Genomic DNA, 22675 nt, shown 5'->3' with positions numbered 1-22675 from the left:
AATGCCCGCAGGGGCATTTTGCGAGCCCTAGTCTCCATGTATATTTCCTTCACTCTCGCTATTAGGTGTTCCGTGATCCCCCTCCTCCCCATCTCCGCCCACAACTTCCTCCTATCCACCTTATCAAAAGCCGCCTTCAGATCTATAAACAGGGCGTACAATTTCCCTCCCTTCTTATCCAGCTCTCTATCTGCCAGATGCTTCAGCACATACACGTTGTCGATTGGTCCCCTTCCCTTCCGAAAGCCTGCCTGACCATTCGGCAAAATTCCCACCAACTCCATATCCTCCTCTAGTCTTCCCAACAGTATCTTCGTGTATACCGAGTCTAGTAGGTTAATTCCCCTATAGCTATCTACAATTCCCTTATTACCCTTTTTATATACTGGGCAAATTACCCCCACTTTCCATCCCTCCGGAATCCCACCACCTCTCCATACGCTATTCATCCCCTCCAACAACTTCACTCTTACCAGCCTTGATGCTTCCAACCATGCCTCGTTATGGATGCCATCTTCACCTGGCGCCTTTCCCTTCTTCAATCCCCTAAGCACTGCTTCCATCTCCTCTTCTGCTATCTCCTCTCCCCCATCTCCCACCTCGCCACCCAACCTCGTTTCAACCCCTCCCTATAATCCCATAAAGTAACTCTTCCATTCTATCATGTGTATTTCGCTGGTGATCCCCGCCCTACCCTTCTTTATCTTTATCAGATACCTCCAGACCTCCCCTTCCCTTGTTATCCCTCTAATCTCTGCCGCCTCCTTCTCCCTCAGTTCTGTTTTCTTTCTACTGCATAACTCTGTGTATTCTCGCCTGGCTTCCCTATCCGCTATCTCCTCCCGTCTCCACTGCCTCCCTCTTCGCCCTCTTGCACTCGCCATCATACCAGTCGTTCCTACCCTCTCTGCCCCCCCTACATACACACTTCCTTTTCAGTGTTGCCTCCCGGACTACCTTCTGTTGCCAAGTGTGGAGGTTTCCCCTGTAGAATGCTACCTCTTCTTCCGACCAGTCTGTCCTGATGAACTTGCTCCCCAGTTCCGATCGCCTTCTGCCGCCCACCCCCTTTAGCTCCATATTAATTATCATTCGTCTTGCCGATCTTTTTGGTTAATGCCTCTTCGACAGCGTCGCCTGTGTAACGACGTATTATTCTTCTACAAGGTTTTATACAATATATGCTTTAATTTCTTGTTCTGTACGCTTATTCCGCGCACCAATGCTTTCCGGAACTCTCCTATGTTGCGAATGGCTCGCTAGACTGACAAGCTTGAAATCGATTTGTTTCAGCACTCATTTTTTACATTTAGGCGCTTACTTTTTAATGCTGTCAGCGAATTGCCTCCTACGTTTTGTTAGTTCAGCATTTTGTTCGTTTAGTCTTTTTATAATGTTTAATTTCGCCGTTATTATTATTATTTGGCATTGTTTTTGTATTGTTCCTTTTTCTTTGTTACACGTTTTCTTTTTTATTGTAAATTTTTTTGTGGTACAGATCTTTAGGGTTGTCTTGTCTCCGTACCCATAAATTGTAAATAAATAAATATACACTGTTGGAAATAATTCACGAGCACATCCTATATAATCTGAACGCGTGAAGATAAATCCATAATATTTGCGGAGCACAAAGCATTACTGTGGACGAGTTTATTCAGCGAGTTTCGAGTTGTTCCGTCGCGGCATTGTTGACTGAGCCGCCCTTCCAAGTGGAACATTTCGTCGCTATGGAGACCGAAGTGGATGGAAAATACCGATCGTTTTTAGTGTGGTGTGATGGACCACATTGTTATTGTACTCTGTGCGCAATGGATGGGCGATCGCGTTACTTAAGCGAGTTTGGGCGAGAAATGTTTGTGGGTATGCACATTGAGGGTGTATCGTTCCGTCAAATTGCGCGTTGTCTCGAGCGGTCATTATCGGCAGTGCAACGGGCATAACGAGACGAGAATGGTCTGAGGTAGGACATAGATACCTACAGCCGCGGCCGGGATGGCCCTGCGCGACCCCAGCACACGAGGATCGCACTCTTGTGCTCAGCGCTTTAGCGTCGTGTGCGTCCTCAAGGCAACTTGGAGCTGTTTGACCACCGGCAGGGGAAGGCGCACTCACTACGCGAACTGTATGGCGGCGTTTGGTAAATAGTAGACTGCGCGCGCGTCGTGCGATACAGCGGATTCCAGTAACACCCGAGCACCGCAGCATACGTCACGAGTGGGTCAACGCTAGGCATTAGTGGGTTGCCGAGTAGAGGGACATTTTGTTTTCCGACGAATCAAGATTCGAATTGAGCACCGGTGATGCGCGAATTTTAGTTCGTCGCATGACGGGTCAACGATACGTAGATGAGGTGCTACGGTCCGTAGTGCTTCCCTACGTTCGGCGGCGCCCAAGTCTGCTATACATGCACGACAACGTCCGAACGCACATCGGGCGTATTGTACAGACCTTTGTGGAAGAGCACCGTATACGAATGCTTGCTAGGCCAGCTCGTTTTCCGGATCTGAATCCAATCGAACATGTTTGGGACATGACTGGTCGGAGACTTCTACGTTATCCGGCCCCCTCGGCTAACGTTGAGGAGCTTTGGAGGCGAGTTGAGGTGGCATGGTTTTCCATCCCTCTTGCTACAATACAGCGACTTATAGACTCCATGCCACGTCGTGTAGCGATGGTACGCGAAGCTCACGGCGGATACTCTCGCTATTAAATGTTGCTAACTTGAACTATACTGATGACTGTAGGCCTTCTTTAATCAAATTAAAAATATTAACACTTCCTTCATTATATATTTTGGAATGTTTAAAGCTCACTTTTTTACATCATAGTCAGCACAGGAAAAATAGTGATGTTCACAATTATGGCACTAGGGGGAGGAATGACATTCGACCGGAGGCACTGCGACTGGAGAGGTCGAGAAACGCATATAATTACTATGGAGTGAAGTTCTTCAATGTCTTGCATTGTGGTTATAGAAGCTTACCTTATAAAGCTTTTGTAACCAAAATTAAAAATGTTTTAGTAGGGAAGGCGTATTACTCCATAGATGATTTCTTAAACGATATACAGTCCTTCGATTGATATTTTTATGATGTATTACGACTGTGCCTTTGTCGCTACCGGACACCGATTATTTTATCAGGAGTTTAGCGTAATGTAATGTATTTAGTAATTTATTCTTTCTTATATATGTTTTTATGTTGTATTTCTATTTCGATTGTGACGAATGTATGCCCTCTGGGTTATTAACATAATACATTATTATTATTGATTTTTCTCCTCCCAGCAGAGTTGTGCCGCTCTCCATGTGAGAGTAAGTTACACTACTTTAGTACTACTTCCATACCAAATTTTATTGCGCTAGACTCACACGTTCAGATTATACAGCGTGTGCTCCTGAATTATTTCCAACAGTGTATATGGCTTATTAGAAAATACACGTTAAAAGTTATAATATATAAACAAATTAAAAAACACGTTAAAAGTTAAAAATGTTTAAAAATATAAATTAACAGAATTACACTCAGAATGACGGCACTTATGTTACGGACACATAAATGAGATGTCATTCAAAGTCTCTGATGATGGCGTAAGCCGAAACCGGTTAGACAATAAATAGAAGAACCAGAATAAGTATTGTTTTTATTCTAATTTACATTTTATAAAGATCAGTCGCGTGCGCTGGATGAACACGTCTCTAAAATACCTATAGCCGCTTAATTGTGGTGATATTTCGCATAAATTTGGCTAATACCAATTTAGAACGGTACAAGTCAGAAATGTTATGAAATTATGTTTTATTACGCATAAAATCTTTTTTGGTTTTCGGAGTTTTACAATAATGCATATAATTTTTTGATTAACGCATACAATAACTTATATTAAAAAGATATTGACCCTAAATTAAATAATATAAATAAATGAATCACTTACCCTAAAATTTCTTTTTCTTAAAATAGGTCCACTTAATCTCGTTGTTTGTTCAACATAACGCATACATTGTTTAAAAGTATCTTCGTCTTTATTTAAAAAGATTTGCAAAAAGATCCCTCCGTAATTATTCGCCAACAATTCATTTAAATCCGTATTAATTAACGTTGAAATTTCGTGTATTAAAGTTTTAACGCCAGGCATTAAAACAATTAGTGAAACAAAAAAGGGAATTAAATAAGTACTTTCCGTTCTTAAAAAATCTTTAGTACTCGAATATCCTAAAACCATCGGAACATTCTCTAAGGATTCCATAATTGTGTAAATCGCCAATTGTTGATTAATCGCACATAAATCAGCGATCATTTCACAAATTTCTCTGCGAAATTTCCCGTATAATAAGCGAGGTTTCGTTTGTTGACTTTCAGCCAAATCGAGGAAATAACATTGTGCTATCTCTGGATAACACGAAAGCGGGATTGCTATGTAATATAGAAGAATTTTTATCATCTTTGAAGTGATTGGTTTTATTTTTAAGTCGATTAATTTATAGATTGTTGTTAAAATCGGATTTTGCATATAATTTTTATCGTTGGGCATTGAAGCCAACATATATTTATATAATTCATCGATAACAAAAGTGATTATTTCTGATTTTGTTTCTTTCGGAGTTAATTTGCTTTCTTGTATAGCTTTTAAAGCTCCATAAACACTCAAAGGATATATTTTTAAAATCAAATCGTCTTTGTATTTAACATTTTCAATCCATATTTCAACATATTTTTTTTCATTAAATTCTTGTAAATGTCGATGTAATGAAGGTAACGATACCAAAAACGATAATTTTAAATCGTTCGATTTTAAACTGATTTTTTTCATTAAGACTTGTACGATTTCTTGATTAACATTTGTTTCGATTTTGAGTTTGTTATCGAACGAAATTAAAAATGATTCATTTTTATATTTTGATTTTTTAATATCTTCCATTACTTTTGAGTTATTATAATTATTATCATCTTGTTTATAATTGTTGTCATTGCAATCAAGACAAATGTACTGCGTTGTAATAAAAGTTTCCTTTTCCTTTATGGATGTAATTTTTATCACTTTTCCATAACAAAAACATATTAATGAGGATAAAAATTCTCTTGAATTTGATGGAATTGTTGTTAATCGTGTTAAAATTTTTGGGATGAATTGATATGATTTTGTGAATAGAATTATATCATTTATGTTGTTGTATAACTAAAAAAAAATTATATCGGGGTATAAATATGATTATTAAGGGACGTAAGTCCAATTTTAATGAAAATAATGTTTGAATATACAGGGTGTCCCGCAACGATTGTACAAAACTGCATCAGCGTATTCTATGATCAAAAATAAACAGAAAAAGCCTAATAAACATAGGTCCGAAAATGGACCATTTTCGAAATATTCAAAGATTTAGTTTCATAAGTTGATATTGTTAACATCATGAATTTAAATTTGTTTTTATAATAATTAAGTCGTTACTATGATTACGATAAGTTGTCTAATCAAAAAAAAATAATAATACTTCACGAAATTATTATTTTACTATTTAATTTAATAAAACTATTAAGTATGGCTCCTATTAATTACTCCAAGGAAGAGATGGCGGATATGGTGTATTATTCCCGAACAGACGATTGCCTAATAGTCACACCTTTAGCAGACTATTTCTCAGATTAAAAGAAACGGGAAGCGTAACCCACAGCCATTCCACAAGGCCGGTGGAATTAGAAGAAGCAGTTTTGAGAAGACTCGATGAAAATGCCTCAACCAGCATTAGAAGAATTTCTGCACAAGAAAACATTAACAAAACAACCGTTCACCGCATTTTAAGGGAGCAGTTGCTTTATCCTTATCATTACAACACCGTTCAAGCTCTAACAGAAAATGATGGCGAAAAAAGAGATATAGGAAGAGGTAGTAAACGTCGACTTTCCCATAAACATTGTATTTAGGGATGAAGCAACATTTACTCAAAGCGGAATTTTTAATATTCATAATGCGCACGTTTGGAGCGATGAAAATCCCCATGCAATACTAGAAACTCATCATCAGTGGCGATTCAGTGTTAATGTATGGGCTGGAGTTATAGGTGATCAGTTATTAGGTCCATTTTTTCGTCCAAAGAGATTGACAGCCGATGCCTACATACATTTTTTACAAAATGACCTTACAGAGGCATTTGATGAATTACTTCAACAAATTCTAGAAGATTGCTACTTTATGCACGATTATGCACGCGCTACTCGAGCATACTTAAATAACAGATTTGGCAATAAGTGGATTGGCCGAGGAGGTCCTGTCCCGTGGCCACTTCGTTCACCAGATTTAAATCCGTTAGATTTTTGGTTTTGGGGACATTTAAAACAAATTGTTGATTCTGAAGACGTTCAAAATGTGCAGGATTTGAAAAATAAAATTAGTAACGCATTTGACACAGTAAAACAAATTCCTGGTATCTTTGAATGCATTAGAAGTTCATTTAGAAAACGTATCCGTTTGTGTTGAGAAGTAAATGGTGCGCATATTGAACATTTATTATGACATGAATCTTTTCCAATTTGTTAAATATTCGTTGTTTTTATGCTGGTTGAACGATTTTCTTCGACAATCTTTGTTACTTGTTTTGTTAAATTATTAATGAACTGTATTAATTAACTTAATATTATCTTATTATTTATTAAACTTTATTTTAACCATCGTAACCATGGTAATCATATAATTACTGCATCTAAATCGTTAGAATGAATGATGTTTACAATAGGTCAGCTTATGAAACTAAAACTTTGAATATCTCGAAATTGGTCCATTTTCGGACCTATGTTTATTAGACTTTTCTTGTCTGTTTTCGATCAGAGAATACGCTGATGCAGTATTGTACAATCGTTGCGGGACACCCTGTATATTGAAAAATCTTCTAAAAGTTATAAAAGATATTCTGCTTACTTGTTGGAAATCATTGGAAAAACATAGAATCTAAGAGTCTTTTACAAGTTGTTTAAATTTACTTAGACACACGTGATCTAATCTGTCTGGGTGGTAATCTTTTATAAAGCATTGGAAAAACATAAAGCATGATATGGTGAAAACGAGTTATATTAATTAGAAATTATGTCAATCCAACCTCAAAGCAATTGATTTTCAACGCAATTTGTTCATAAAGTAGTCATGCTTTAAAGCAAGTCACTCCAACACCAAACTAACTTAGCCACAAATTCAATCAATTCCAAATTATGTCAATCCAACCACAACGCAATTGATTTTCAAAGCAACTTGTCCATAAAGCAGCCATGCTTTAAAGGAAGTTAATTCAACACCAAACTAACTCAGCCACAAATTAAACCAACTCCAAATTATGTCAAAACAATTCATCTTAAAGCAACATAACTACAGAAAAATTATCGTTTACAAAGAAAACCAATTTTCAAACAACACACCTAAGGCAGCTCATCTCTAAAGGAACTCAGGTAACCAAACACAAAAGGAAGTTGGACTAACATCCCTACATGAAACTAAAATCCTATCCGATCTAGTCTAACCATAAAACAAACCATGTCAAGTCTGAAACATATCAATCACAAAGCGAACGAAGCAAACCAATCTTAAAGTAATACAACGCCAGAGCAAATCAATGATGATAAAGTAAGTAAACATCAAAGCAAGAATCTGCTAAATCATGGATGCTAAACGCACCATCGTAGATGATATAAAAACGAAACAACTAAAACAGTTTGGCTGAAAATCGGCTTTTCAAACAGATCTTGAAACAACCTATACAGGTTGTACAAAAAGTATGGAATAATGGTTCTACAGCCTAAACTTCAACTTATATTAAAAAAAGTTTTAAATAAAAGTTACTTGAAACTATTTTCCGCATATCTTGGCGTAGAAACAAAATAAAAATCTTGACGGCAGTCTGAGTTACGACATGGTGAGTGTGTTTTTTAAATGGAACATCCTGTATATTTTAAGGTTTTTGGATTCTTTTTGACAAGGTGTTGCAAAATGCCATAAGGTTTTAATGCTTTAAACTGCATAGTTTTCGAGATATTGAAACTTTTATTTAAAAAGATTTGACATAGTGACAACCAAATTATGGTGTCATTATGGAATAAACAACCTAAACCTTGACGTCATACTGATGGGCGGAGCTTACACCGATATTTAATTTTTCAATTAGTGTTAAAATAACATAAACTAAGACTAACATTTTAGATGACATTTTAAATGACATTTTTATGGCGATTTATCTTAGCAACTGTGGTTAGCAACGAAGATCTTTGGAGTCGGTATAGGCTCCGCCCATCCCTGTGATGTCAAGGCTTAGGTTGTCTATTCCATAATGACGTCATAATTTGGTTGCCGCTACGTCCAATCGTTTTAAATAAAAGTTTGAATATCTCGAAAACTATGCAGTTTAAAGCATTAAAACCTTATGGCATTTTGCAACACCTTGTCAAAAGGAATCCAAAAACCTTAAAATATACAGGAACTTTTATTTAAAACTTTTTTTAATGTAAGTTTAAGTTTAGGCTGTAGAAGCCTTATTCCATACTTTTTGTACACCCTGTAAATTTCTGAGAAGCTGTAATATTACGATGTATGTACTAAGTACTAAGTTTTTGTCGAGCGGTATACGTATGGTCGATGTCACCATTTCGCCTACTCACGATTTTTCAACGATTTACAATTGGAGTCCTTCTACGGCAAGCTGTACATATTTTTTCATTTCATAGATATGGTTCATAAATAAAATCTGAAGATATAATTCTAAAAATCGAATTTGATAGAACAGATAGACGAAGGATGTCAGATATGGAAAAAAATTATGTTCAGAGACATAAAGGAACAGCTGACCGATATCAAAAGGGAGACGAATGGATACAAAAGGGACAATGAGGAATTTTGTCAAATAAACGACTTGTTGATTGGAAACACTATGTGGAGTCAGAGAAGGCAAGATAAATATACGTTTGTGGCGGAAGAAAGGAATGCTAAGAATTATTGATTACATCACATACACCCGGAATCTCCAAAATAGAGTCGGGGAGGCAAAGAAGACTGAAGGAGAAGCAGAAATGGGAACTAACCACAGACTAGTCATGACAACTATGAATAATATAGAAATCAAAAGAGAAGAGATGAAAATCTACACGAAAATAAACATCCATAAACTAAGGCAGGAGAAAGAAAGACTAAAATATCAAGAAAAAACAAACAACGAATTTAACACTGGAAGAAAGGTGAAGAATTTTTAAAAATCAGACAAAGAGAACACGCTGGTGGAATGAAGAGGTCCAACAGGCAATCAAGAAGAAGAAAGAGTCATGGAAGAAATACATAAGAACGAATTCGGAAGAGGATAGAGCAAACTATAGAACGAACAGAGATGTAGCTAAGAATATGGTAAGGGAGGCGAAAAAGAAAAGTTGGGAAGAATTCGGAACAAACTTAAGTGAAACATACAAATAGAATAACAGAAAATTCTAGAATCAAATAAGAAAACTGAAGGGAGATCAAAGGAAACAAATAAAATACTATAAACACAACTACAAGGGAAATTCTGGACATATGAGCGAATTTTTATACAGAAAAGTTCAAGGATGGAAAACGGACACAAACAATGGAGGAGGGAAGAGAAGGTTGAGATAAGGGAACACATTACAGACATAGCAATTGAAGAGATAACAATGAAAGGATTAGAAGAGACAGTGATGAAGATGAAAACAGACAAGGCTTGCGGCAAAGACAAGATAGATCCGGAGATGAAAAAATATTTGGGAATAAAAGGGAAGGAGTGGCTTCTAAGTACATATAAAACCGCATCGGAGTCGGAAATAATCCCGAAAGATTGGGAAGATAATATAATATCATCTTACCAATACATAAAAAAGGAAGCTACTCGAACTGTGAAAATTACAGAGTCATATGTCTACAAATTACAAATTATACACAAAGATAATAGAAAACTAGAAAATGAACAAGCAGTATATAGAGACGGACAATGAGCTATACCTAATATTCTTGGACCTAAAAGCAACTTTTGACACGGTTAACTGTAGTATTATATGGAAGTGTCTAGAACAACTAACGGTATCACAAAAACTAACAAAAATAATTGAAAACCTGTACAAGAAAGTCAAGGGCATAGTAGAAATTAAGGGAGAAACATCAAAAACTTTAGAAATGAGCAAGGGAATAAAACAAGGCGATAGCCTAAGTCCATTGTTATTTATAATATTAATGGACAGAGTGATAAAAAATACAAGAACAAGAACAGATAAATATCAAACAGTAATAGGTTATAAAAGTTTGGAACCAGTAAAAATAGATAATTTACTATATCCTGACGACATAGTGCTGATATCAGAGAACCATAAAAAAGCAAGGAAGTTGGTTGAAATATGGACAGAAGAAATTGAAAAGATGGGACTTGGAGAGAATTGAACGTAAATAAATGTAAAATCGTGATAAAAAGGAAATAAGAAATAACTCGAAAGAAATATTTATTAAGGAATAAAAGATAGAAGAAGTATTATCATGCGAGTACTTGGGCAGTATAATATCATAAGATGGAAGGATAGATTTAGACATAAATGCAAGAATAAGGAAAACAAACAACGTACTTATATTATCTGCTCTAAACAGAACAATTTTTGAGAAGAAGAAGATAGATAAAAAGATAAAATTGAAAATGTACAACTCGGTGGCAGTCCCAATACTAACATATGCCAGTGAATCATGGACACTCCAAGAAAAATAAGAAGGAAAGATCACAGCAAAGGAAATGAAATTTGTACGGAAAATAGTGAGGAAGACAATGTGGGATAGGATAAGGAATAAGGAACTAAGACTGGGAGTAGATCAAGAGGTGATAATCAGCAAAATAGAGAGGAAGCAACTAAACTGGTACGCCCACATAATTAGAATGGAACATAACACAACAGTGAAAAAAGATATTTGAAGCAATGAATAAGGATAAGAAAAAGAGGGGAAGACCTAGGAAGAAGTGGGAGAAAGGAACAGCAGAAGTTGGAAAGAAGAGAGGGAAGACTCTAGCAGATATAAAGGAATTGGCCAGGAACCGGAGAGAGTGAATGGAGGAATAAGAATAGATTTATTTTAAGATAGAATATTGTTTTCTCAAAAACTAAGTTATTTTTCAAAACTGGATTGGTTCATTGGAAAGAGAACACTTTTATTAACACTTTGGGAAATTTTCATACTCATATTCCAAGAACTGGATTTTATACGAAAGTTTAAAACTTAATCGGAGAAAAGCGCAAAATTCGAATTTATTTCTCAAGAACTGAAAGTGATTTTTCAAGACGGCTTTTTGCATTAAAAAAGGATACTTTAATTAATAATTGGTGATATTTCCACAAGAATCTTTTAAGAAATTAATTTTATAGCGAATTTTGAAAATTATCGATGAAAATTGCAACATCGAACATTTTATCAAAGCTTCAAAATATTGTTTTCTCAAAAACTAAAAGTTATTGTTCAAAACGGGTTGGTTTGTTGGAAAGAGGACACTTTTATTAACACTTTGGGAAATTTTCATAGTCATATTCCAAGAACTGGATTTTATACGAATTTTTAAAACTTATTCGGTTAAAATTACAAAATTCGAAAAAATTGTCGATCATTTCAAAAATTTATTTTTCAAAAACTATAAGCGATTTTTCAAAACGGCTTGTAGTATTAAAAAGAGAATACTTTAATTAATAATTAGAGATATTTTCACAAGGATCCTTCAAGAAATGAATTTTATAGCAAATTTTGCAAGTTATCGATGAAAATTGCAACATCGAAAATTTTATCAAAACTTCAAATAATGTTTTCTCAAGAACTAAAAGTTATTTTTCAAATCGTGTTGGTTCATTGGAAAGAGGACACTTTTATTACCACTTTGGGAAATTTTTAAACTCTTATTCCAAGAAATGGATTTTATACGAATTTTTAAAGCTTAATCGACGAAAATTGTAAAATTTGAAAAAATTGTCGATTATTTCAAAAATTTATTTCTCACGAACTGAAAGTAATTTTTCAAAACGGCTTATTACATTAAAAAGAGGATACTTTAATGAATGTATGGTGATATTTCCACAAGGATCCTTTAAGAAATTAATTTTATAGCGAATTTTGAAAATTATCAATGAAAATTGCAACATCGAAAATTTTATCAAAGCTTCAAAATATTGTTTTCTCAAAAACTAAATAGTTATTTTTCAAAACGGGTTGGTTCATTGGAGAGAGGACACTTTTATTAACACTTCGGGAAATTTTCATACTCGTGTTCCAAGAACTGGATTTTATACGAATTTTTAAAACTTAATCGGCGAAAATTGCAAAATTCGAAAAAATTGCGATCATTTTAAAAATTAAAAAGAACTGAAACTGATTTTTCAAAACGGCTTTTTGCATTAAAAAGAGGATACTTTAATTAATAATCGAAAGTGATAACAACGCCAATTCTGTTAGTAATGAATGTGATGATGAATTACAAGCGAAGAGAAGAAAACTAGATGAAACTGCAACAAGAGATTTTGTATATCGTATTGGGATTGTTACAATGAGGTTCCTAATGACAAATCTGATATAAATAAAGTTGTATTCAATGAAAAAGTCCTATTGGGGTTGAACTTGATTATAATCTGCAGTGTCCAACACCTAAAAGAGATACTAATTCCTGTGAATAATGGAGTACTAAGTAATGGAATGTTGGTAACTATCCGAATATCTGTTTCATCACTTGGTGACCGATTGAAAGGACCAACGATTGTTGCTAATCGTTTAACTTGTGAAACTTATTTGGACTTTCTGCGAAACACTTTGCCGATATTTTATATTTATTTTGCCGATATACATGATGGCGCGCCTTTTCGATTTGATTTTGCGATCATTGTTCGTAATTTTCTTAATACTGAATTTTATGGTAGATGGATAGGAAGACGAGGTTCAATAGTTTATGGCCACCTAGATCAGCTGATTTAAATCGTCTAGACGTTTTTGCATGGGGTTACTTAAAACTTGGAGGATCTCCAGCAAAGATCAATCTCCAGGAGTCTTCAAATGGAGGGAGGTCATGTTTGAACATTTTGTGTTCAGTTTGTATTTTCCCCAATTAAATAAACATTTTCAATAACACTGGAATTGTTTATATCTTTGAAACTACTGCTTTTATGATCTAAGTTTACTAAGACTTTTTTATTTATCTTGATGAGAACTATAAGTGGGTAAAATATTGGAACACAATTTTTGAACACCTGGTATACACAGTTTGATTCTATGATAAAGTAATTTTGGACTTACATTCCTTTTATTATACATAAATAATAAAATGTTTACTTACCAATGATTGTTGAATTAAACTTCCTTTTGTATAAATTTCAGTAATAATCTTCAAACAATTTACTTGTACATTATGTTTTGATATATCATCCAAATCATTTATTAAATCACTGGATAAAATCCGAATGAAATTAATTAAGTTAGAAACGGTTTCATCTTTAGTTTCTTGATAATAAGCCAAATTATTATAAAGTAATTTCAAGTTGATATTTCCTTGAGATTTGTCAATATTTCCAGAGAAATTATAGGGTAAATCATTACTTGTTTTATAAAACAAAGTTAAGTACTGATAAGCGATAATATGAAAGTAAATGTGAACATTTTCATTGGAAGCAATCGCAGGAAACAAGGTGACAATACCGATAAATTCTTTAACTGGTAATTGAACGACGCAATTTTTAATATGTTGATTTATAAACGAAATTACACTCAAAAAAAATTGATTATTAAAAAATTCAATATTAATTTTAGCCACTTTCTTAACATTAAAAAATATTACCGACTCATATCTCAATTTTAAAGCAATCTCACATAATTGATGAATAAATTTTAAAGTTTTCTTTAAAACGCAATTTTTATTAACGCAATTAATCGGTTCTAATTTTAAATTAAGCCCCCTCAAAATTGTTTTCCACGTTTCTGAGATATCCTCAACACACAAATTGGTATTATTTAGCTTGTTTAAACACTTAAAAAGATCGTCTTTCAATTTTATTCTACTCTGTTCGAGATTACAAACAGAATCAATATTAATTTGGTTAAAATCAAAGTTATCCTCAATTGATGTGTTTTCAATTAGTTTATAACAAATTCTTACGAAGTCGTCGCTGAATGTATTTGAAAATTCACCGCTTTTTAATTGATTTATAATCAATTTTGAAATATTAATTTTGTGATGGACGTAATTGTTTTGATTTAATAAGTAAAATAAGATAGTTTTAAACTTATTAAATTCATCATCTTTTAATTTCGTTTTTGAGGAGAAGATGTTGTTACAAAATTGTTCTAGTAACTCAAAAATTAATCGAAATTTGTCTTTTAATTCATTTGGAAAAGCATTAACTCTTATTATATCGACTTTAAAAATATTTTTAATTACTTCAAATACGCTTATTTTTAAGCTAACTTTGTCTTCCTTTAAAATATGTATTAAAAGATCTAAATCTTTATATAAATTCGTATCAATACTATACGATATTTTACGAATTAAAGTATCATTTAAGAAAATTAAAACTTGCTCTTTTAAACATTCGCATTTCGTTTGAGAATTTATTTCGATCGTAACACCGTTTAAAACCATCTCTTCTGATGTTAGATTAGGGTTAAAAATTTCAATGTTTAATGTTTTGTTTGAATTGTAATTATTTAATTTTTTTAATAAATTACTATACTCTAATGAGAGATGATTATAAGAACATGGTTCTGTTATTTTAATTAAATGCAATATTTTTAACTGGGCATCAATTAATTTAGCATGAACCCTAAAAAAAAATAATTATAACAAATAAGCTTTTTAATTTATCAAAATACCAACCCAATTAGACTCTCACAACTCAACAAATAAAAAAATTTCCCCATCAACCAAATGGTAAAAGATTTATATTGTTGGGACATTTCTTCCTGGTGCTTATATGATTCATCAGAGGTGGATGTGTACACGAATATGTTTGTTAAATTCTCCGAATTAACAATTTCTGTTAATTTACTTATCATTGTTTCGCATGGTTCTTGTTCTAATAATTGTATGGTATGATAAAATATTTCCCATGTCGAATATGCAGGTATTTTATCTTTTATTGGAGCCATTACAAACTAAAAAAGTAAACTTGAATTAACAAAAAACATAACCTCACTTACTTAATTGCCGCTAAACAATGTATATTATAACAAATTTTTAATTCAATTTGTACATATAGATAGTATACATTACCTGAACTTACAAAATAATTACTTAAATAATAAAAAGATTTATTACAATCACTTAAATAACGTTTTAAAAGAACATTAAATTATTTTGAACGATTTGACAATATTAACCGATGAGAATGTAGGTACAATATATTCTCCTTTGGCTATTCGTTCATAGACGGCGCTAATATAATTAATTAAAGTTATTTTAAATCAAAATAATCAATTATAACCAGTGTTGTTAAATACCCGGGTATTTATTTTCAAGGGTATATTTCCTGGATATAATTCAAGATTAGGAGTCTCTCTTAAAAATCGATGATTTTTTTTTTAATCGATAGGAAATGAGTCAAAAGACGCGTAAATGATAAAAAAAAAGTGCGGAAAAGTGTAGTACTTACCGAAAAATCACTTTAAAGTTGCGATTTGACGTTTCTTTTTGGAAGTTCAAAGCAATGTTAAAATTGCATTTTCGTATTAAATCCTAACCTGAAATTGTTTAATTTATACCCACGCACAAAATAAAAAGTTATTTTCACTAAACTTGTTGAGATTACAACATATTTTCGGATGAAAACCTTGTTTCTTAGGCTATCGATGCAGAACGACAATTAAATGTCGTTAGATAGAATTGTTTCTACCAAATGTGTATTAATAGACTTTGTGTTAATAGATTGCGTATCAATTGATCTGTCAAATGACTGAAAGCTGAAATATCTATGTTGTAAATATAAATGATAAATAAGTATAGTAGCTTATTTAATAGTAGTTTAGTTAAATTAAAATAGTTATTAAAAAAGACATGCTTACAAAATAAAAATAAATAAATAATCCGTGTGACGATAGCAACAAACTGTGTATTTAACCAAATGACAATTACAACTGACAACACAAGCAATGTTAACCATGTATTTTCTCGTATTAAATCCTAACCTCAAATTGTTTAATTTATACCCACGCACAAAATAAAAAGTTATTTTCACTAAACTTGTTGAGATTGCAACATAATTATTCATAATGATACCTATGTGAAGTTAGCCCCCAATTAAACAGAATTTTACATGTATAGTATTTTAATTATAACATGAGAACCAGTGAACCGATTTCGATAAACAATGTCTCATTCGAAAGCTTAATCCTTGGCCAGTACAAAAGTGGAAATGCCCGATTGACGATAGCAACAAACCTTCCAACAACAAACTTTTATCCGTAATTTCCTATCTATTTTATTAGCTGATATCTTTCGTATTATTAGATATAGCAGAACACTAAATGCACCATATGAAAGCTTGATTCTTTCTTTATGAAATCATCGGTCCTCGTTTGCCGATATATTAATATTAAAATCAATAAAAGATGAAGAACACCGCTCTGTACGTAAAATAGCTTAATATTACCAAACTTCAAGCCCTTGTGCAATTGTTATCAAACCGAATTTTAAAAAACTGTGTTCACAATCAGAAAGAACGCTTCTTCAAATATCTTAATCCGGGTTTTTGTCGGTCAATATCTATTAGCATCATGGTTAAATCACCTTTAATATACATCTCTATATACAGAAACGTTTAATTGCTCTACCTCTAAACAACTTTCTTATTTGATATGAGGAAAACTATAAAAGTATATCATGAAGTTATAGACTTACACAAGGACGTTTTTGGTCAAAAAATTACCAAATTCACACGTTTTAGCTACTTTTAAACATTGTTGGGATCAATAACTTTCTTATATCACCAGGAAAAAACTCTATAACCAAGCAGCGATAGCCGCGTGTTATACACCATTAGAAAGAGCAGAAAATTGTAGATAAGATAGATCTATACTTCTATAGTTTTCCCCCTATCAAATAAGAAATTTGTTTAAAGGAATAGTAATTAAGCGTTTTTGCGTGTAGGGATGTATATTAAGGGCGATTTAAGCATGTCGCCGATAGACATTTACCAACGAAAACCCGGGTTAAGATAATTTAAAGAGCGCTCTTTCCGAGTGTGATAATAGTTTTTTAAAATTCGGTTTGATAACAATTGCACAAAGGCTTGAAGTTTGGTAATTTTAAGCTATTTAATCTAAGTACAGAGCCACCGCTTTGTAGTTTAAGTACAGATTGATCTTAGTATTAACTTATCGACAGACAAAGACCGGTTTTAGATAGAGAAAGAATCTCTAATTATTATCTCGAATTATCTCTAATAATAAGAAAGATATCAGCTAAGAAAGTAGATAAACAATTACGGATACAAGTTTGTTGCTATCGGACAAATGTGGAGGAGGCTGAAAACTAGAATTCGTAAACATAAAACTAAAGCAAATTCCAATATTTCTAAGCACCACATAAAGACTGAACATAATATAAATTATGGAGGAGTTGAGCTTTTACATTCGTGTAACAAATTATAAAAATAATAATAACTATCTACTTATGAATGAACAAGTTCAACTTTTCCATAAACCCATCTTCGTATAATTTTACAATATACATGTTGCTTAAAAATCGTCAATTTTGCTTTTATCGATGTAATATCGCCCAAATAAGAATTTTGTGTAGGAATTAGATTTTGAGTTAGAACATACAAAAAAAAAACAAACATTATAAACATTTCAAATAGATTTTTAGAATCTATTTGTATCTTATATTCTATTCAATTTCTTTTTTCGAATCTATCTTTGCTCCTATCTGGCGACGCTCTTGTACATAGTTAATAGACACACAGTCTATGTAACGACAGGCACTTAATCATTATGACCTATGCGAAGTTAGCTCCAAATTTTTCTAGCTCCCAATTAGATAGGATTTTACATGTATAGTATTTTGATTATAACAAGAAAACCAGTCAACCGATTTCGATAATCAAAATCTCATTCGAAAGCTTAATCTTTGGCCAATACGAAAGTGGAAATGCCCGACTCGAAATCTCTTGCGGGGTCATTTCAATGGCTGTACGCCATTGAGGTCTTATATATAATCTAGAGTGCGTATGTGGTGGTGGTGGGGGTAATCAGAAAGTCGGACATGTTGGATGTACCGACCTGAACTTAGCTATAGTTTCAAATCTCTCTTGTCCCTAGAATTATAACCTCAAAATTCTCATAAACGTCACTTTCGTAGTTTCGTATACGGTTTCGTATTTGGATACGTCGTTATTTTCCAGTGTTGTGTTTGGTTTGTGTTATTGTGTTTTTTAGGACAAATTTTAGTAAACATGGGACGAACATGTAGTGTTATCACTTGTAAAAATTCGTATAAAAACAAAAATATTACGTTTCACCAGTAAGTTGCTACTTTCGGAATGTAAATAATCTTGTAAATAATTCTGTTTTTATTTATTTAGAATTCCAGACTATGCGATTTTGAAGCGAAAGTGGATAGAAGTTTTGGAAGGGAATGTAAAGCGCACTGTAAAGACTATTTTTATTTGTAGTGATCATTTTAATAATGAGAGTTTGGACAAGTCGGGGCCTAATGTTCGAGTAAAATTAGGTTGTGTACCGGCAAAAATACAGGTTAGTGAAGAATTGTTTGAATACACCTTGAAATCTAATCCAACAAGAATATATTTTATGTTATTTATTTTAAGAATTTATTTTAGTTTACTTCAAAAAAGAATAAATTTTAATTTATAATCAAGAACACTTGACAATAAAGTGTGTAGGTATTTTAATGTGATTAATATACATTAGGTAGGTAGTTAAATAAGTACTTAGCAATGCTTTAGCTTGAACTTAAGTAGATCAATTATTTTTAACCTGTATTTATGTGAATATGTGTACATTTGTGTAAGTATACTCTGCAGCATGTTGAGCATAATCTAATATGTTTCACACATCTTCAATAACTTGTTATTATATAGGGCAATTGGCATACACCTAAAAGTTCTAGGGTTAAAAGTAACAGATTCCGATTAAAGCTGAATCTTAAGCTGTCATTCGATAACGAACCTGATGTAAGAAAGTTATTTAGATCTACACACAATAACCACATAGTCACAAGTGCACGATTTAGGTTTCAGAAAAAAGGCGAAGAGTCGTTTTAGACCATACCTACTGCATTAATGATAAAAAATTATATAAAGAAGTACAGATGTTAAGAAAAAAAATGGTTTTTTACAAGAAAAAATTCATTTGCTTCAGCAAAATTTGAGGCATCAGAAAAAGAAAATCTGTAATGGCAAAACACTATTAAATAACTTGAAACAAAGTGGTAAAATTTCGGCAATAGCAGAAAATATTTTAGAACATTCCTTTTCAGGTGACTTGATCTATTTTTCTATTAAAATATTCTTGTATAATTTCATATTTTGTAGATGTTTTAGATAGTCTTCTTTCTAGATGTGCCTTGCAAAAAAAGAATGATTATACTATTAAAAAAAAGTTTGATGCGAATTTAAGGACATTTGCATTAACGCTTAATTTTTTGTCATCTAAGGCTTATGAGTAATATTTTTTAATTTTTTATGTTGTTATTCTTATTAAAGTTTTATTTTTGTTGTAGGTTTTCGAATTCTTCTTGTTTCACATATATTTTTATAATTTGGTAGGTTGGAAGATTATTTACAACAGTCCATAAAATGTTTCTGGTTACTTGATTTGAAATTAACAATTGAAGTTCAAGTAAAATTTATTATTAAGGAATGTTCAGTTCTTTTAAAATAAACTAACAATTATCTATAAGCAAAAGGTAATATTTTCTTCTTAGTTTATGTTAAAAATTATTAAGTTCTGTTAAAATATTATATAATTAATAATTATTTATCAATAAAAAATTAATGTGTTTTATTTTGATTATTATTTTCTGTCTTTCCAGTTTATAATAATGTAAATTCTTGCATAAGAATTTCGAATTTCCCGCTAAATTGGTACATCCAACATGGCGACCTTTTGGGCTTCATTTTTGGCGTGGTGGGGACAATAGCATACGCACTCTAGATTATATATAAGACCTCAATGCTGTACGCACATAATTAGTAAATTTTGAAATCGGGCATTTCCACCTTCGCATTCATTGCAGATCATACTTTCGACCGAGATTTTGATGACTAAAATTGGTCAATTAGTTACGAAGATAATTGATGTGTTTAATTAATTCGTTTGTTGTGTTTTAATCAAAATCCTTAAATATTTCGAATCGGGCATTTCGACAACAGCATTCAGCCAGACACAAACTTTCGATTGAGATATAAAACATTAAAATCCGTCAAACTGTTCTTTAATTATAGTCGATTTAGTTTAAATTAATTTTTTTATATTGGGGCTATACTTTTGAGCGTTCATACGTGCATAAACGAGCCGAAGACGGTGTCATTCCGAGGGCTGTATAAAGCTAGCGGGAGAGAATTGAAATCGAACATTTTGTGATTTCGATAGAAGACACTATGACGAATCGAGTGACGTATAGATCTTGATCATCGGGTACATTGTTTACGAGTTATCACCACTTAAAGAAGGTCAATTTTGTGTTATTTTCGTGTATCTTCGCATTATTTTGGCGTTTTAGCGAAATTCGAAAGAGTTTTCAAATCGGGCATTTCCACTTTCGTTGTTTATCGAAATCGGTTCACTGGTTCTCATGTTATAATCAAAATACTATACATGTAAAATGCTATTTAATTGGGGGCTAACTTCACATAGGTGTCATTATGAATAATTATGTTGTAATCTCAACAAGTTTAGTGAAAATAACTTTTTATTTTGTGCGAAATTAAACAATTTGAGGTTAGGATTTAATACGAAAATACATGGTTAACATTGCTTGTGTTGTCAGTTGTAGGTAATTGTCATTTGGTTAAATGCACAGTTTGTTGCCATCGTCACACGGGTTATTTTTTTATTATTATTTTGTAACGTCTTGTTTAATATTAATTTTTAATTAATTAACTATTTTAACTTAAGTAAGGTACTATTAAATAAGCTATTATACTTATTTATCATTTATATTTACAATATAAAGATATTTCAGTCGTTTGACATATCAGTTGATACACAATCTATTAACATAAAGTCTATTAGCACTCATTTGGTAGAAACAATTCTATCTAACGACAGGTAATTGTCGTTATGCTTTGATAGCCTAAGAAATAAGGTTTTCATCAGAAAATATGTTGTAATCTCAACAAGTTTAGTGAAAATAAGTTTTTATTTAGTGCGTGGGTATAAATTAAACAATTTGAGGTTAGGATTTAATACGAAAATGCATATTTAACATTGCTTTTAACTTCCAAAACAAAACGTCAAATCGCAACTTTAAAGTGATTTTTCGGTAAGTACTACACTTTTCCGCACTTTTTTTTTATCATTTACGCCTCTTTTGACTCAATTCCTATCGATTAAAAAAAAAATCATCGATTTTTAAGAGAGACTCCTAATCTTGATATATGCCCAGGTGTCTCAGCGAGACCGGTCATTAGACGTTTCTGGGGTTCTAGCACTTCCGGTTATACCGGAAGTCGCCACCTACTTTATTTTTTTAAATGGAACATCCTGTATATTTTTACATATTTGGATTTGTCTGTTTTCAAGGTTTATAAATAACTTTACTTTTTGCAATTTGATTCGGCCGTTCTCGAGTTATTCGAATTTTTCTAGAAAAATCTGCTCCAGCGGACATTTGTTCAAAACATCATAGAACACTCAATTTTTTAGATATCAATTTAGGATTCAGAACATGCTTAAGCAACATGATGGAGTATGTTTTGGTGCCGAGAACTGCGGTCTAGAACGTTTGATCACTTTACTACACAGGAAAAAATCGTGTCGTGTAAAAATTTTAGAGTAGTTGGTAAAAAGAATTAGAGTAAAAATTGTAATATCACATGGTAAAAATAACTCTAATGTACACTATATTTAATATTAATATAGAGTTCATATATTATTCACTTAATAGAGTAGTTTTTACAGTTATCTAAAGGAGAGTTCTTTTTTACTTATGTTAGTGAAGTTATGTAATATATAAAACATTAAATTTTACACTAGACGTGTACTTTTCCTTCGGGTACTTCGTAGGCACCGCACTATTTTGCTCGGGATTACTCGTCGGTGCCACGTGATCAACATGTGGTGTGATACAAGCTAAAATTTAACGGTCATCTACTAAACGAGTAGAACTCGATAGCGTCTCGAGACCTGATTTACGCGATATAGAAAGAAAGAACGATTATTTTTATTTTAATTATGTTTGCCAAAATAAAACATTCATGATGTGAAATTAGTGGAACTTCCGGAAGATTTTACATACAAGTTCCTTGTGAAGATTGGTAAAAATGTGCAACTTGGTGCAACTATACATATAGGAAACTTATAGAAGACTCATTAGATGCAGTTTTGATGGTGACTCGGTGGAAACTTTAAAATGAATTAAGTATTATATATGTTATATGTATATAAACAGAATTTAATTTTTTTTAATTTAAGTTATAACAATATATTACAAGTAAAAATAAAAACAAACATTTTATAA

The 22675-nt window shown here is 32.4% G+C and overlaps 1 protein-coding gene and 1 long non-coding RNA gene across 4 annotated transcripts in view; one reads left to right on the top strand and one right to left on the bottom strand.

The window, feature by feature from the left end:
• The window catches only part of LOC111419990 (meiotic 41), a 39674-nt gene extending 24308 nt beyond the window's left edge, over nt 1–15366 (bottom strand). The window contains exons 1-4 of the mRNA XM_071200583.1: nt 15248–15366; nt 14852–15129; nt 13319–14798; nt 3934–5175 (exon numbers count right to left, since the gene is read on the bottom strand). Coding sequence (XP_071056684.1) covers nt 3934–5175; nt 13319–14798; nt 14852–15123 — 2994 coding nt within the window. The 5' untranslated portion in view covers nt 15124–15129; nt 15248–15366. The remainder of the gene's footprint in view (nt 1–3933; nt 5176–13318; nt 14799–14851; nt 15130–15247) is intronic.
• Nucleotides 15367–18183: 2817 nt separating this feature from the next.
• LOC139432189 (uncharacterized) lies at nt 18184–22675 on the top strand. Of its 3 annotated transcripts, XR_011642060.1 has the most exons (7): nt 18184–18493; nt 18555–18726; nt 18813–19166; nt 19226–19471; nt 19527–19656; nt 19715–19900; nt 20027–22675. It is a non-coding gene; the product is annotated as an uncharacterized lncRNA (long non-coding RNA). The 3 variants fall into 3 exon arrangements; XR_011642061.1 differs by lacking the exon at nt 20027–22675 and having other exon boundaries at nt 18185–18493; nt 18801–19166; nt 19715–19998; XR_011642059.1 differs by lacking the exon at nt 20027–22675 and having other exon boundaries at nt 18186–18493; nt 19715–19998.

The sequence above is a fragment of the Onthophagus taurus genome, chromosome 11 (assembly GCF_036711975.1).
Source record: "Onthophagus taurus isolate NC chromosome 11, IU_Otau_3.0, whole genome shotgun sequence".
In the NCBI taxonomy this organism is placed as follows: Eukaryota; Metazoa; Arthropoda; class Insecta; order Coleoptera; family Scarabaeidae; genus Onthophagus; species Onthophagus taurus.
The sequence above is the reverse complement of the archived record's forward strand: the minus strand, read 5'-3'. Positions and strand labels throughout refer to the sequence as shown.